Source organism: Pieris rapae, chromosome 4, assembly GCF_905147795.1.
Source record: "Pieris rapae chromosome 4, ilPieRapa1.1, whole genome shotgun sequence".
NCBI classification, from domain to species: Eukaryota; Metazoa; Arthropoda; class Insecta; order Lepidoptera; family Pieridae; genus Pieris; species Pieris rapae.
Window position 1 is genome coordinate 259886 of NC_059512.1, and position 16369 is coordinate 276254.

The following is a 16369-nucleotide window of genomic DNA, read 5'->3' on the forward strand; positions in this document are numbered from 1 at the left end:
GCACGCGACGTCACTAATCGTAGTTCACTTGCAAAAAAATAGAACACGCTTCTCATCACTATCTACGCACTAAACTACGCAGCCAACTGATCAGTTGCCGTCCACACTTTTTTTCTCTTAATCACTCATCAAAGTGAATAGAGGCCTGACATATTTCTGGAAATGATAAGCAAAGAAATTATATTCAGGTATTCGAAATCATATTTGTTCATATGAAATGAAAGCAAAATAATGAAAGACGTGTGCTTTGAATCAGCTTTAATAACATAAATTACGAATACTGGAGAATACTTGTTCGTTAGGCATAAAAATATATAATATCAAATAACGACTTGAATCGTATTGCACAATCGGCGCAACATCGAGTTGGCACATTTAACAATTAGCTTACGTAAAATATATTGCATTGGAGACATCTATAAAATTACCTTTAGCAGAATTTTATACCTAAATTACGTACAATTAATTATTTTATTATAATTGAGCGAACTCCTGTTACTAGCATTCTTAAAGACTTAATAAAATTTAATACGTACGGAGGGTATCAATACTTAGGACTATAGCGACACCCTTATGGGGCCTCGCACACCTTTCTGACACTAATTACTAACTGTACATTGGGTCTGCTCACAGCTTAAATTGTAAAGTAATAAGAATACAAAGTTGGAATTGCAAAAGTATAACAACGGCACAACGAAAACGATAAACAAGAGATTCATAAAACTTAATGAAATGTGTCTCAATGATAAGTAAACTTAGTGATTGACCGGTTCGAGATTACAATAGCCTGTACGTCCACATGGACAAGGGGCTCTGTAGTAGAGCCACGTGTGGAGGCTCCTTCCCTCCAACTAGCAGCATGTACAACTGCGTTTCCCCATTTCTCGGGACGGTCCTGGATCGCCTTTCGCTCATATCTTGGAGTTCTATATCTCCAGTCCCAGAGTCGGGCGTCATCGCCGTCCCCAGGGTCCGTACGTCGGGCCCCAGATAGTGCGGATTACTGAAGCCTAACGATGCCCGATTTGGCCGATTCACTATCTCCGCACTCGCATAGTCCGAAGTTGACAAGTCCCCCTCGTCTTCTGTCTTTTCTGTGACGGGGATCTTGGTAAACTTAACGGACGCCGATTTCGGAATTATCGTGGTTTTTTCTATTGCATTTTTTGATTTCATTTCCTCTTCTTCTTCTGAGTCTAAATATACCAGTTTTGTCGCTTCGATGGGAGATAGCACTGGGGTAGGTAGAACCATATCCGCAAAGTCTGGGACGGAAATAGGTTCACGGGACACGTTTCCACATCGTTCGGCGACGGTTCCTTCTTTGGGGCTCTCGCCTCCATCGGCCGGTTGGCGCTCGTCGATGACGTATGCCGACCGCGATTTCGATAAAGATGTCGATTCTCGGATAAGACTTTCAGTAGAATCTTGGTCTCCGAGGACGCTGTAAGAACATCTCGCCGCTCGACGAATGTGGAAGGAGGATAGTTTGGATATCTCTCTCAGGAACCCCGCTGGCGGTTCAGGTCGCGGCTTAACGGGAGCCGCAGGAGCGGAGTGGGCGCGTTGCGGAGCGCCGCTGATGAGTAAGGCACGGCTGTCCACGCGGGCGGACGGCCATTTTACGCTTTGCAATATCCGTTCCCAGGTTTCTGTAGCTAGAATTTAAATAAATATAGAAGGAGGAAACAGTGGTTACACATTAGTATTGTTGTAAAAATGAATGGCAGGCGAGCTTACCGAAATGAAACCGCCAGAGTTCGTTGGTAGGATGTCCATTAGTTTCACCGCCAAAGATGTAAAGGTGTGCGCCCGCCCTTAGACCTGTATGACCGCTACGTGCAGGCGGCGATAACTTAGCAGGTGTTCGCACTTGTGTCCACACTCGGGAAACTGAAATTGAAGGAAATTTCAATGAAGCTAAAGTTTCAATGAATTTTAAACGCCAACCTTCACCTTTACCTATATGAATTGAGAGTTATGGAATATACTATTAATAATCAGTTAAAGGACTTTGACATACTAGTATCGTAATGCCAGAGGTCGGCGCAGGCCCTGAGGTCGCATTGTCCACCGTGTATGTACAGCCGCGCCTCGTGCAGCGCTGCAGCGTGTCGGTGCCGCGCCGGCCCAACGGTTGACGTGCGCACCTGCTGCCAAGATTCTGATTCTGCAATATGTCGATTGTTTATTGGCACAGATTTATCAATATTTGGATTAAGATGTTGGTTATTGGGTTTGGCCGTTAATCTATTAGATTTTTTTTGAATAGGGGGCAAACGGGCCGATGATGAAACTCAGCTGCAGGTATTAATCTGAACAACTCCTCTGAACACTCCATGGTAAAAGCGATGAAATTTTTCTATTTTTAAACGCTCTTACCATAGTGGAAAGCCCACAGTTCATTCGTAGATCCTCTCAAGTCCTTATAGCCTCCGTAAATTAGCAAACAGTCCTTCAGAGCGTGGGCAGAGTGGCCACGACGGCCACGCGGGCTTGACCCGTTGCGAGTTTCGCGACTGGTGCGTCTCCGCAGCGTTGAATAGTTGCTAGTTTGCCCCGCCAGTTTCCGCCATATTTTCAACTGAAAGTCATAAAGATTTTTAATTCTTAAATTCAATTGGTCTTGTCTTTGAGCAGTTCAGTATTTTATTTAGACGTGAAACTCTGTTTATATTACCTCCGTGTCGTATATCCAAAGAGGGGTCTCGTTGGAGAGGGCACCAGCCTCGCCACCGAACACGTAGAGGCGACCTTCGTGTGCAGTGGCCGTGTGCTCTTGTAGGGCGGGCGGCGGTTCACCTCGCGCCTCTAGCCGCTCCCAACGACCCGTTGCTAAAAATAGAAGAGATATCATAACTATATAGGTAACCTGCTTGATTAATGATTTTGAAATTTAACTTTTTTGGCTTTCAATAATGTCTATTACTTCCCAATTTCATAAGGTTTCATATTCATAAATATTAACATAATATTAAAGTTTTGACGTAACAAAATTCAGTAATAGAGAAGAAACTCATTTGTCTTCCTTTCATGTTGGCACTTAACATAGTTTAGTCTTAAAATAAAAGAAAATCGCGTAACAAATTTTCAAACTCGAAGGCTCTCGAACTCCGTAAATGATCTTCAGTTAATTGTGACGGGCACAAAGAAGTGCTGACGGGGCTTAAGTGCCGCCACTCAGTTGAGATGCAACACTTGCAACCATAATGACAAGTTCGATTCGATGTTGATAGAACACATTCACTCTCAATTTCTTGGCATGATGACACAGAAAGAAAACACTTTCAACCAAGTATTTATTTTGGATGTCTGATGGAGACAGACTTACGAGTTTTAAAATCATTTTTTCTCCTATTAGGTCAGGAGGCTCGCCTGATGTTAAATGATAGGTACTGCCGCCCATGGACACTCACGTAGCTAGAAAGCTCACAAGTGTGTCGCCGGCCTTTCAAGAGTTGATAGGCTCTTTTCTTGAAGGACCCTAAGTCACATTGGTTCGGAAATACTTCAGTGGGCAGATGGTTTCATATCGTAGTGGTACGCGGCAAAAATTCCCCTAAAACGCTCAGTTGTGGAACATATTTTCTACATTTAACCACCAAAACTAATATTGGCTAACTATAATAATATATAATATATCTCTTTACCGTATGAATTATTCAATTAAAAAAAAATAAGAATATGTCTTCCATGTTTAATGATGATAGTTGCAGCAAACTTACATAAACAATATCTCCAGAAGTCTCGTAGAGGAACACAGCCGCCCGCCCCTCGTCCGCCCAAAATGTACACATAACCGCCCAGCAGTGTCGCCGAGTGCTTCCCACGCGAACACGGCGCCGCTCGAGAAGCCTCCACACCGTTGTCGACCGACACCCACATTTAGCTGAAAGAATGGGTGTGTGAATTAATGTATGAAAAGATAGTTTTTACAAATAGCATTAAGAAATAAAACAGTGTTTTAAAACATGTCTACACCAGTAGGTTATTCCTCTCGATGAACGTAGTTTTCAACTTGTGGGAATAAAAGGTTTCTCATCAGATTCAAAACCATTCATTTCAGTTTCTTATTTAATTCTTAAGAAACGTGTCGACATCAAAGCCTCGCAAAACGCATGATTCCCCTCAAAACTCCCCTTTGCGATGTAAAGTGTAGAAATACGCCATATGTAGGAAATGAAATGGACCGGCGTCCCTCGGGGCTCCTCATCGGACCCTTCTTACTTTACAACAACTAAAACTCATGGACTATTATCGTTCCTACTTTCAATGAGGGTTGTTGAGTATCGCTTACAACATGTAAATATTGGTTAATCAAAAAGAAATATTGCAAGGCAAGTCAGAACAACGGAAGGGTCAGGCCGGCGGCAGATTCATTATAGATCACCGGATACTTCATTACTTATCATTGTAATAAGAAGATCTAATTGATTCTATCAATTAAATTTATAAGGTAACGTAAGTTTTTTCAACGACTGACTAACTTTAACTGGAAGTTACAAGTTACATACTGCAAGTTTTACAAGGAATTCAGAAGCAGTAAAAACTAGAATTATACATCACGTTCTAAGATAGCGAAGGAAACTTTACTCTTACGAGTGTACCGTGCCAACAAAGTATGAAGAACCTAACAGATTTGTTTCTAACAACACTTAAGCAATTACTTACGTTATTACTATATTTCTTACTTAAATTGGTGGGTTCATTGGTAACATTCACTTTGAGTATCGCTAAATCTTTAAAAATAAATACTCCCATACAAGTAAATGCAGAAAGTTATCCCGCAATATTTGATCAACAAAACCTTGACCGTAATAAACCCTTTGGAGAGACCCTCACGGCTGCGGTCTGCCCGGCGCTTATTGACAGAGTCGCTCATCAAAAATAAAACAAGATGCTGTTTTGGTCAGGGCCAGAACTTTCTTCTAAAAGTATTTTTTTATATTCAGTAGGTACAAAGTTGTCAACAAGATCATCAAAGCTTTGCTGAGTGAGAAGGGCTTTCAACTTTGAACGTACAACGCCTTAGTAACAAGTTGAACATTATATTTCATGTTAACGTCTTGCAGAATCTTAATATTGAACACAGAAAGTCGCTAGGGGACGTAAAGGGCGTAGGAACAAATTGGATTTAGGTCCCACCGTGGCGTCTGGTCTGAAGCGTACCTATTGTATGCTAATGCTTATAGGACGCCCTTCGAATTTATCAGATTTGTAATGCTTTGTAAACATTTTTTTTCTGAAACAAATGTTAATAAATAGTATTTTGAGTTAGTCCTATTTTATTGTTAAAGTTCCTCGCAAAACTTTACGATTTGATTCCCTCATCTTTTGAATCCACTGATTGTTTAATACAGCCTTTACTCAGATAGTCATTTGAGTTTCGTAAGTGTGCTTCGAGCCCCACGTCCGCGTCATGGATTTACAACTAAAGCCTCTAAGCTACTGATTGGAAAGATCATTGTGCCCTGGACATTTCAACACCCTAACTTTTTATAAAAAGGGATGAAAATGAAAACTTTCAGCCCAGAAGGGGTGGGTTAAACCAGACGATAACAATTTGCAATGATTGCATTGATTTATAGCAGATAAGTTTATGTATGGTGAAATATAGCAAGTTCGTTCAAAGTTCGTTACTTTTGATTTTTAAGAAAGAAGGTGTCTGTTTGGAGCATGAGTCAAGTATTGCATTTTTATTCAACAACTCGTTTAACGCACGGGGAAGTTATTTAGTACTTTGCGTTTTAAATTATGATTTCAACGATTACTTAAAGTTAAGCCATCCATTAGACAATGTAGCGGTGTGTATGCGCCTTAGAATGCATAATAGTGAAATTATCTCTCCCCCATTGAGGGTAACGACCCTCAACGCAACTGTCGGTGTGTCAGAACGAGGCCGATATTTACGATACAATTTGGCGCGTTATCTCAAACACTGGTTATTATTAGTAGGCCCTCACTGACAGGGACCATTGGGGGTTTTTGGTGTCTACTTTACGATTTAATTGGGTGTGTTTCAATGAGTTATTGTTCCTAAAATATAAGGCTTGTGATTTTTTAAAGTAGTGCCATCATAATAACATAATGTGTATTGAAAAATTCTTACTTGAAGGCAATGGTCTAAGCCTTTTTGTGTATTAAGATTAATACGCATCGCGAGTTACCATTTTGACATATACTATTTTACAATGATGTACTTCGAAACAATCTTCTACACTAATATTAATGGTAAAATGGTGCTAAGCCATCATAAAATATGTAGAATATTTAACCATATTATAGATAAAAATTCGTATCGCGGTTAAAAGGCTGCTTTATTTATATGATGTTTTGACTGCATAACGTCAAAACTAGCGAGCATCCTCGTCAAAAGTCAGTGAACGCTTTTCACTGCTTCAGATTTCAATTAAGTTTAGGGCTGGCTTCGTATCACAATGTATATTTATGTACTTACAAACTTAGTAGATATATCTTCTGTATACTGGCTTCAAATACTATTCTACTCTTTTTCATACAAATTCTGCAAAAATAGGAGTAAAAGTAATTTTTAAAATTTACAAAAACTATTGCATATTTTTTTATATTCACTTTCAGACTTTGACTTCAAAGGCAATATAAAAGGAGAGGCATACAAAAAGACGTGTAGTACCATTTCACATGATCTCAAGAGAATGTAAAACGTACACAATGCGCAGAGCAATCTGTGCTAAAGCCTTAGGCATTTCCAGCTTGCTATTGTGAAGCTGCGAGCAAACTTTGCCTAAACGGGGAGGGCGCCTTGCAGCAACAATATTTTTGTCACAGCTATTGCTTAGAAATAGTTCATATATGCTAGTTCTAGTTCATACTTGATAACGGTCGATAACCTTAGTTTTCCTTCATAGTGCGGAAATTTTAAATAGTTTTCTTCGTATGTCTGTCGATATCCAACTGTTTCATTCTAAACAAATTTTTTATGTTGAATTATAAAAAAGCAATATTCAAGCGTTTAAAAAATATTTTTTACACGAAGAACAGGTCTGTAATCATCAAATTTATTATAAGACTAAGATAAAAATTCGTGGGACAAAAAATGTTACCCACATTTTGTTTTCATACTTCGTTAACACTTCTTTAGTACACACTAGAGCATTTTGTGTACATAATGTATCGACAGCAATCAAATCGTTAGGCAGTTAATTATGTCTCCCAGCGGAGTGGCCGACCGGGGGCGGATAAGCGGCGGAACGAGATCAAAACAGCCTCTCACCCCTCCTCACACCACTGAACCCCTAGTAGGAGGTGCAATCATTCAACGAAGCCGATGCTACCATAACTCACTATTCAAAACAAATATTAAATATAAAAAGATATTCTAATGCAATATTTTGTATTGAATTTGTGTTTCCTAGTTTGTTTAAAAGACATGTCGGTTTAAACAAAAAAAATATGGAATAACTACTATGTCACACTATAGGTGACGCTAAATTCTAAACGAATACATCTTTTGTAACATTATACAATTTATGGCACTATGAGTGATAACTGTTCAAGCTTACTATTTAGAATTAGCTGAACGGTGATTATAATACAACTAACTAAACTTACCTACATCGTTCGTAGTCGTATGGTTTGCGTGTACTTCGCCTGGGCTCAAATTGATACGATTTCCCTAAATTATCATAAAATCCAGGAGCTAAACCAGTGTAGCATAGCTTTATTTATTGTTCAACAACACCCTACTTTTTGTTAACCACTCGTGTGGAAGTAACAAACCGCTATTTAAGCCACCTCGGTTTTGGCGGTAAATAAAAATTCATCGCACTATGATTTCCATTACAAGAATAAATTATAACTTTTAAGGAAGAAACTTTTATATATATTATGCAACTGTGCCTAAACTATACAAAAAATAATAACATTGCGGGTAAACCTTTGTCTCCATTGGGTATCTGAGAATGTATCAGTATATTGCTATGAAGGTAACCAGTACAATCGTATTTTTATATAAATATAATATGTTCACAAAAAGTATACGTAATTATAATCAAATTGAACTAAACGTAGAATATTAGAAATAACATTCGTGAAAACCTGTAACCCTACGCAGTTCGCCACAAGCAATTATTGCTCGACTACTAAACGAATGGAATAAAAACATCCTTACCTATATTTTCGCATCCGTTTAGTCTAAGTAAGGTTAAGGTTCATTGGACGCTTTCACTTAACACAAATTTGTAATATTATAACAGGACCTAATAGTTTATTTCATAGATTGTGTTTACAGGCTTGAAGTCCATTGAACTATTGCGTAAAACGCGCGACGCAGCGGTGCCCTCAGAAGTCAGATTTGTACTGGGGTCTGGGGTTGAAACGTGAAGGGTGGGTACACGGCGGGGACGGGGTGCGTTCGGAAATTCAGATTTCGGGGTGGAAAATCTACCTTGTTAGAATGCCTCGGAATGAAATTGTACCGCGCGTTCTCTGGCTTTTTATCGTGAGGTTAAGTATTAGGATTAAATGTAATATAGCAATGATTAAACTATGCGTATAAGAAATTATGTCGGCAATAATATACACGTATAATATACGCTCCGGTGCAATTCTAAATATACAATTTAGCTTTACATATAAGTTCCTAATTAATAAAAATATGACAGATCTTTTTTGAGTCTTCAGGCTCAAAATATTGTTCAGTCCCAGCATATATCAGCCTTAAATTATTTTAGAAATCCTACTAATACATACTTATATCGCAAACTTCAATGATCAATTAGAACACGCGATTACTTTGTGTGCCAGTTACGATACCTGGTTCCGATAAATTTTATTGGGTAAGCAAAGCTCAAAAGATGACATAAGATGTAGCCTAATTCTATTTAGTACTATACGAAAAGAGGTCATGTCGCAAGGATCTGGAAACATTATATAATGCTTTAAAATAAGGTCAACCTCGGTCGGCGAACTGGCTTGGCTGACTTTCCTTTGTTTTACACAAAAGGAACAATTAATTGGTAGTTGTAACTGCATGCAATATTTTACCCAGTTAAATTATGTACCTATTACCAAAAGGGTTACATTTATATATTATTCTATTATAGTTTGATAAAGAGAGTCATTATAACTACTTACACGACTTATTTTTGACAAAATATATTTAAAAAAAAAATTACAAAAGCAATTAACCGTGAATGAAATGGGCACTTAATCGATAATAAGAATTATTTTTCTCATGTAGGTAAATTTATGCATGTTTCATTGGACCAATTTTTACTCGTATGTTTCGTTATAAGAAACGTGTTATCTAATTTAAATAGATCATCGGTAACTTCACAAAATTGGGTTTACATTTAATTTTTTTATATTTTTTTTATATTAGATGAGATTTTTATTATAATTTTTATATAATATTATCTTGATTATTTATTATATTATTATGATCTTGATATATAATAGTGAAATATCTTCTTCTGTAAACTTTAATTTTAATTATTTAGGTTTAGGACCTATTAGATTATGAAAGAACTATTTTTTAACAATTTTACATAGCCAACGGCACAGTCAAGAGTTTTTATAATGTAAAACCCTAACTGTGTCTGTGTAATATTATGTACATTTATTGTCTTTTAAACTCTAATTTTAACAATTCATTTATCAAGCGATCAATCAGTTATTTATTATTATATTACACTAAAATTATCAAACGACAATGTTTTAATAATAAAGTACATATTATGTGTAGACGAATAATTATTGCCCACAGGCTGTGACATATTATGCATCTATATTTCTATTGATAGTTGACAGTTGTTGGCGAAAATTTTGACATTTCATAAAATTTAGAAAAACCAAAACTCTGCTCAAATCTCAATATATATTTACTATTTTCCAACCGTGATTAGAAATTAGAAAGACTAAGATAACTCACTGTAAAAACGTTTCCATCCAGGGCATCTTATGTTCCTCAGTTACGGAGAGATGAGGTAATTTCAAATGAATAGATAAAGAGATTGCATGTCTTGTAATAACTTGGAGAAACGATGACGAAGCTGCGCTTTTTAATGGTCGTGTGTATACACTATATTGTTTGACGTATTACAGATAATTACTGTTGATGAGCGACTCTCGCTCTGCTTGGAGAGCTCAGAGTCATCATGACGCGAGCCGGACCGCCTAGTGAAAATCTTCCAACTGTAAGTGAACTCGGCGATTAATTATAACGAAATTAGTAAATTCTTCCTATATGTAATTTATGAAATTACGCACAGGATAAACCTTATATCAACATAGTTTAAGTAGAAAACATTGAAGAAAGAAAATTATGTTAAAGGCAACTATAAAAATTTCTTGAATGATGTTTTATCTATTTTAAATGTATTATATATTGTTTGCATTTCGCTATTTATTTGTGGGTGCTTAAAATATTAATTTGCATTTTTTTTTCTTGGTTTCCTTACAGATTTAGATTATCAGATGACTATATTCAGGGACAGTGATAGTGTATGTTTGTTTCTGGTTTTCTTGTGTACCTCAATGTCATATATTTGCATGTTTATGCCAAACATCTGGTTATAACTAGAACTTAGTAGGTCTTGGCATAGTGATTTTGTTTGAACATAATACTAATTCCCCCAAAAAAATATAAAAGTAGAAAGTAAATATGTATATGAAAATTATGGCATTAAGTGTTGTGTATGAAATTTGTTGCCTTTGCATAGTTAGCTTTAAATCAATAAAATATTTTTTCAGGTAAAGTTAGTTGTTGTTGGCGATGGTGGCGTTGGAAAGAGTGCAATCACAATCCAATTCTTCCAAAAATTGTTTGTAACAGACTATGATCCCACCATTGAGGATTCTTATATACAACATACGGAGGTGGATGGTCAATGGTGCATACTTGATGGTGAGTTTATATTACAAAATGTAGTTAGCAATTGTCTGTTTTGTTATTGCTATCATCATAACCAATTCACCAATATTGAAAATAAGTTTGTAACATTCGAGGAAATTAATGTACACTGGACATGTAGCACTATTAATTGTTGATAATACATAATAAAGAATCTTTGAAATTGAAATATTGAAAATAGTACAAAATTCAGTAATACACTGTTATCGCTGCTTGTTTAAATTACCTGAGCGAAAGAACTATTCTATTACTGTTTATTTAAAAACTGTTGCAGTATAATATGTTAACCTAATTTAATACTTATTATACTAATTTATACTGGTAACTAGATCTTGGAATCCTTCTGTTTTTGGTATTATGTGGAAACATGTTCAACATCCACTTTGTATGAATGTAAAACGCATATACACTAAATATTTCAGTACTGGACACAGCTGGTCAAGAAGAGTTTAGTGCTATGCGGGAACAGTATATGCGAAAAGGAGATGGTTTCCTGCTGGTGTACTCCGTAACTGATAAGCAGAGCTTTGAAAACATCCGGCATTTCCACACCCAGATCCTCAGAGTTAAGGACCGGGAGACATATCCAATGCTGATCGCTGCCAATAAGGTAGTTTAGAATTAAAAGAGAACAAAGAATAAGTGTCCAGCTAACTATTACTGCTAAGCTGTACGCTTTCATAGCACTATTACTTAGAATTGACAAGTCATTAAATCTTATATATGAAAATACAATATATAGTCAAAATCTGTTATAACAACATGAGGGACTCCTCATATTTGGTTGTAAAAAAATAGATAGTCAATTATATACTTAATGATAACAGCCCATGTTGATGTTATTAAGTATATTAGGTATAAAATAGAAACCATCTGGGTCTTTTGATTGGTCAAAATAACCAGATGTTGTTATAAAGTCTAAACAATGTCAATGCAAATGGTTCTGACTGTACTTAATATATAATTTTTTCAAATATGGTTTTATTAATCTAAATATTGATCTATGTTAGGTGGATTTAGTCCATTCGCGTGTAGTAAGCGAAGAGGCAGGTCGCGATATGGCGAGACATCTCAACGCGCCCTACATCGAGACCAGCGCTAAAGAGCCGCCGCTTAACATTGATGCTGCATTCCATGAGGTATATTCATATCATTTTTATATAACTTTAGGTTTGTCAGGAAGGATTTTCTAAAAGTTATGACTAAAACTTTTGTATCACCTATTAAACTTAGGCCAGCCTATGAAAAAGGCGTTTTCTTACTTGTTTTGGCATCTGAAATAAACAATGACAGATATACCCGAAACACAGTATTATTTATCTATGTACCTATTGGCACTCTATTAGAATCTTTATTAAGTTTAAATACATACATAAATGAGAAATAAGTTATATTGATTGAATATATAAAACATAAATAAGGAATGTCATATGGAAAATAATTTGAAATTGGCTTCAGCTCGTTCGTATCATCCGGAACCATCCGCAGCAGGAGGAGAAACAACGTCGCCGAAGGAAGTTTTTCACTAAATGCCAAATACTTTAGGAACAACTTAGTCTAAAGATAACAACACAAGAACCAAATACACCAATAAAATTATTTATTTGATATGAACATGTTCTAAATGCAACAGATACTGGAAAGAAAACAGAACAGAATGTGCAATATCCAAAATTGTTACAATATTTGCTGTTAAAGTGAAAATATCTTTCAATTTATCATCGGTTCATTTTCAAATTGTGGTCAAGACATGTTAAAGATTATTTTTATGACTTAGATTTAAGTTACAGTATTATCTATTAATTTCTATGTATAAAGATTTATGTCCAAAGAGTATATGCTAAAGAAAAGTTATTGTGGCTTGTTGAATGTTATAATTTTATTTATTTAAATTAACATAACTGTTACGCCCCAGAGGCGCCTCGATTACTCACTCATAGAATATACTAGATCTGATTATGTAAAAAAATGCTGAGAGCATAAACTATATTTTCTTAGAAATAAGTAATGTTCAAACCAAAGATACTCCTAGAGCCTAAAACAACCCCACTACGCATGAGATGCACAGATTTACGTTTTTGTTTATGTTTATGTATTCATAGACATTAGGGTTGACTTGACAATTGTCTCGTTTGCACACATTGAGTATGCATAAATATTATATTATATAATTAGTAAAGCACAAATGGATTTTCGCTATTATAAGTTTAAATTATAAGTTGAATTATTAGTTAGCCATTTTGTTTGTTTACATAGACAAATCTCTAGATGGCGCTTTGAGAAATAATGTTTCATTTATTAAATAATTTAATATTATGCTTTACTTTGGGAAAATTTTAACATTGTTAGAAACCTTGGGTACACTGACGCCTACATTGCTGCCAGAGAAAATACCAAAGCATTTATATATAGTTTAAACGAACAATTATTGTGTGTTAGCATTCTATATATACTTTTAATTTATTGTTATCACATCTATGTTGAAATATACTTTTCTTCATTTATGTTTTTATTTATTTAAAAAATACCTCAAGAATCGATGTGTTTGCTCTTTCTTTTACACTGGCAGATGCATACTTGCATAATTTTAAAATGTTGTTAATAATTAAAAACTAAGAATTGACGTAATGCAACGTCTTGTGATCTCGTAGTTGCACTCGAAATAAAATTAAGTAGTTTGAATTACAACTCTTTTAACATAGCATAGATGCGGAAGTAACATTGTATCGATGCTTACAATCAGTGCGTTGAAGCCGCACCCGAACTCGTGTTTCCGACTGCTGCGCACATAAACAACACATTCAGTGTTTGATTTAGTAATAGATCTACTCATTAAGTTGTAGGAAAACTAGAGCATTTCTATACAATATCATAATTAAGATAATACCGAAGGCCTTTTTCCTACTTCCGCATTAGGAATTGAAAGAGCCATTAGTTGTATATGCGAAAGTAATTACACCCAAGAGAATAAAGCGAAACGACGCTCGGTTTTAAGCTATGTAGAAGGCACACAAAGTGGGTCGTAGCAAGGACTTAATGAGAAACTGCTACAGAGACTTATTAAACCTTACTTTAGTTTTACTCGGAATCTCAGTTTCTTCGAGTATTTTACGACACTTTAAGATGATCGCTGAACATCGGTTAGTATCTGTATGCTTTACTTAAATGGAGGGAAGAGGGTGGCGTTATCAGACAATGCCATTTATTAGAAACTTCGAAATTCGCACATTGACCTTTCTTATTAACAAGAAACTGAGAAGCATAAGTATTGTATAAAGGCTGATTACACGCATTACGATTCTGATTCGACTTAAGAGAAATGAAAGGGTTTCATCGCGAATTCTAATACAAAAAATTAAAACATTCCAAAATCATCTGACATACGTCTAGATCTGTAGAATGTATTTACCGGTTTCTGGTTTACTTCACTTCATCGCCGATTAACTTCTAGTCTGTCTTAAATGAATACTCGAATCTGAAATTAAGATCTTTGGAATGTAGATATTGTTAGCTTATCTACATCGAAATTTTAAGAGTTAGTTAGGTTTACTGTATTTTAATCACTGCTGCCATAGTAGGTATTAGGTGTAGGGTAACCACACAGTGTAAATTGTTACTTCCGCATTACTTTTATAAAAAAATTCAAAGTTCATTATAGATTGTAAAAGGAAACTATTTTACTGCGTTATTGAAAGTAAAACCCGTAAATTTTATAATAAGAAGAATAAATAAATGGAATTGAATCTGCGGTTAAATCTATTAGGTTTAAGTTAGCCCTAATTTTGTGTGATTAAGAAAAATGAAAATATAGAGAATTAACTGTTTGTTGATGTTTTCATTTACAAAAACTACACTGGCGTTTTAGTATCTATCAACAACTATTAATGATATAACACAACCAAAGGTCATATAAACCCCGTTTCATTAATACATATTTGTATATTTATAAACTTTGCCGGTCGATCTGACAATTTAATCGAAATAGAATACATGAAAATTTTAAGAATAGAATGCTCTCGAATCAACAATTTGGTGTATTTTGTTTTATATTTTGAAGCTTAGATAAACAATTAGAAAACTTTACCAAGCAAGGATAAAACTGATATTTATCATTTAAAAAAAAAAACAATACAATTCTTAGCGTATATAATTATTAGCGGCTGGTTGCCCAGATAATATAATATTAAAAATCCTAAAACGGTGATTATATCATACTATTAGCATTCCTGCTCTAATGAAGTAGTTTCAAGAGTCACATCTGGCTTCGATCGAACCACACATGACGATGAACAGTGCACGTACAAAACAAAACCTCGTCTAACCAATTTAGCTTTCTTGATTATTCGTTAGGCTTATCTGTAAAACGTTTCAGACTTCATTGCAGGCTCGACGTCTAGGAACGTTTAGTAATAAATATTAGTATAGAAGCTTTTGTCTTCATTTTTAAAAAGACAAAAGAATAAGTAGTTACTAGAAATTATGTATGCGTAAGTAGGCATCATAAAGAAATAAGAAAACTTCTTTTCTGAAAAAACAAGATCAATTACAAACAATTTACAACACCTATATAATAAATTTCCTTAACAATCAACGTTTCAGTCAAATTGTGTACCGATAGGTAAGTAGAGGCGTATCTTTTAATATAAACGCATAATAAATTCACAATTTCTTCCTAAAATTTATTTGTAAGATTCAATTCCTACTTAAGACGTTCGTTGAAATCTCGTAGCGCTTGGATGTGAAATAATTAATTTCCTCGCCTTCTCAACTATTTATAAGTTATGCTCAGTGAAAATTACATCATACGTGATTATTACATTTTCAAATGTTTATGAATTAACAAACATTGACTTTAGATGATTTAAGACATAAATGTTCGTATTTTCTAAAATACGTGACTTGTTATAGTCAAATGAGAATATAATATTCTTTCTAGTGTTTTATTAATTACTACAATTAATTTTAATCCACCACATTATATTGCTGAATGTAGTGGGAACGATTTCTTTACTAGAAACGATACATAACGGGAGCTAACTTAGAGCTATTACTCAATGTAATAAAATGTATTCTGTTAGACAAACGTACTGTAGCTCTACGCAGCTACGCGCTATGGTCTACGAATGCTACGCGCTATTTTGCTCTAGCACTTTTTATAATTTATCTGAAGTAATCTAATTTATTATATGTATAATATTTTACGCTTCGGGCCATTTTAATCTAATACAGTTTTCACATAAATCTTTCAAAATGATGAAATAAAAGCAATGAGCTTATGTTATTTACGAGCGTAGAGAAGTTCATAAGCTTTTGTGTAAATAAGCGTACGTGGTCCTCTGTTATAGTGTTAAGCTGATGTTTGTGTATGTTATACAAACGAGCGTATCAAAACTTATCCTACTTAGAGCAGCTTTGTCGCAAAAGGGCTTCTTTGGAACTTTGGCTATTCTTACAACTTACTCGTGACTGCAATATTAA

General features: G+C 35.1%; 2 protein-coding genes across 5 annotated transcripts; one reads left to right on the top strand and one right to left on the bottom strand.

Moving 5' to 3' along the window:
• Window positions 1-243: 243 nt before the first annotated feature.
• Window positions 244-10030, bottom strand: LOC110997178 (rab9 effector protein with kelch motifs). Of its 3 annotated transcripts, none has more exons than XM_045627996.1 (7): window positions 9911-10030; window positions 3726-3889; window positions 2681-2835; window positions 2383-2584; window positions 2024-2170; window positions 1741-1893; window positions 244-1658 (listed from the first exon to the last, which is right to left on the bottom strand). In XM_045627996.1, the coding sequence occupies exons 2-7, from the start codon at window positions 3883-3885 to the stop codon at window positions 778-780; spliced, it is 1698 nt and encodes a 565-aa protein (XP_045483952.1). In that variant the 5' UTR covers window positions 3886-3889; window positions 9911-10030; the 3' UTR covers window positions 244-777. The 3 variants fall into 3 exon arrangements, with proteins under 3 accessions (XP_045483952.1, XP_045483951.1, XP_045483953.1); XM_045627995.1 differs by lacking the exon at window positions 9911-10030 and adding an exon at window positions 8150-8323; XM_045627997.1 differs by lacking the exon at window positions 9911-10030 and adding an exon at window positions 7591-7818.
• A 53-nt stretch (window positions 10031-10083) lies between these two features.
• LOC110997177 (ras-related protein M-Ras) lies at window positions 10084-13395 on the top strand. Of its 2 annotated transcripts, XM_022265216.2 has the most exons (6): window positions 10086-10175; window positions 10442-10482; window positions 10732-10885; window positions 11314-11501; window positions 11902-12030; window positions 12350-13395. In XM_022265216.2, exons 2-6 carry the CDS (start codon window positions 10456-10458, stop codon window positions 12434-12436), a joined length of 585 nt encoding a protein of 194 aa, XP_022120908.1. In that variant the 5' UTR covers window positions 10086-10175; window positions 10442-10455; the 3' UTR covers window positions 12437-13395. The 2 variants fall into 2 exon arrangements, with proteins under 2 accessions (XP_045483955.1, XP_022120908.1); XM_045627999.1 differs by lacking the exon at window positions 10442-10482 and having other exon boundaries at window positions 10084-10175.
• Window positions 13396-16369: the final 2974 nt, after the last annotated feature.

Bases quoted from the DNA above. Each gene is read 5' to 3' on its own strand.
- LOC110997178 (XM_045627996.1), bottom strand. From the start codon at position 3,885: ATGTGGGTGTCGGTCGACAACGGTGTGGAGGCTTCTCGAGCGGCGCCG. The intron at 2,836-3,725 runs GTAAGTTTGCTG...TTCTATTTTTAG, and splicing joins CTTCTGGAGATATTGTTTAT to CAACGGGTCGTTGGGAGCGG. The intron at 2,171-2,382 runs GTAAGAGCGTTT...GACATATTGCAG, and splicing joins ACTGTGGGCTTTCCACTATG to AATCAGAATCTTGGCAGCAG.
- LOC110997177 (XM_045627999.1), top strand. From the start codon at position 10,137: ATGACGCGAGCCGGACCGCCTAGTGAAAATCTTCCAACT. The intron at 10,176-10,731 runs GTAAGTGAACTC...ATATTTTTTCAG, and splicing joins CTAGTGAAAATCTTCCAACT to GTAAAGTTAGTTGTTGTTGG. The intron at 10,886-11,313 runs GTGAGTTTATAT...TAAATATTTCAG, and splicing joins TCAATGGTGCATACTTGATG to TACTGGACACAGCTGGTCAA.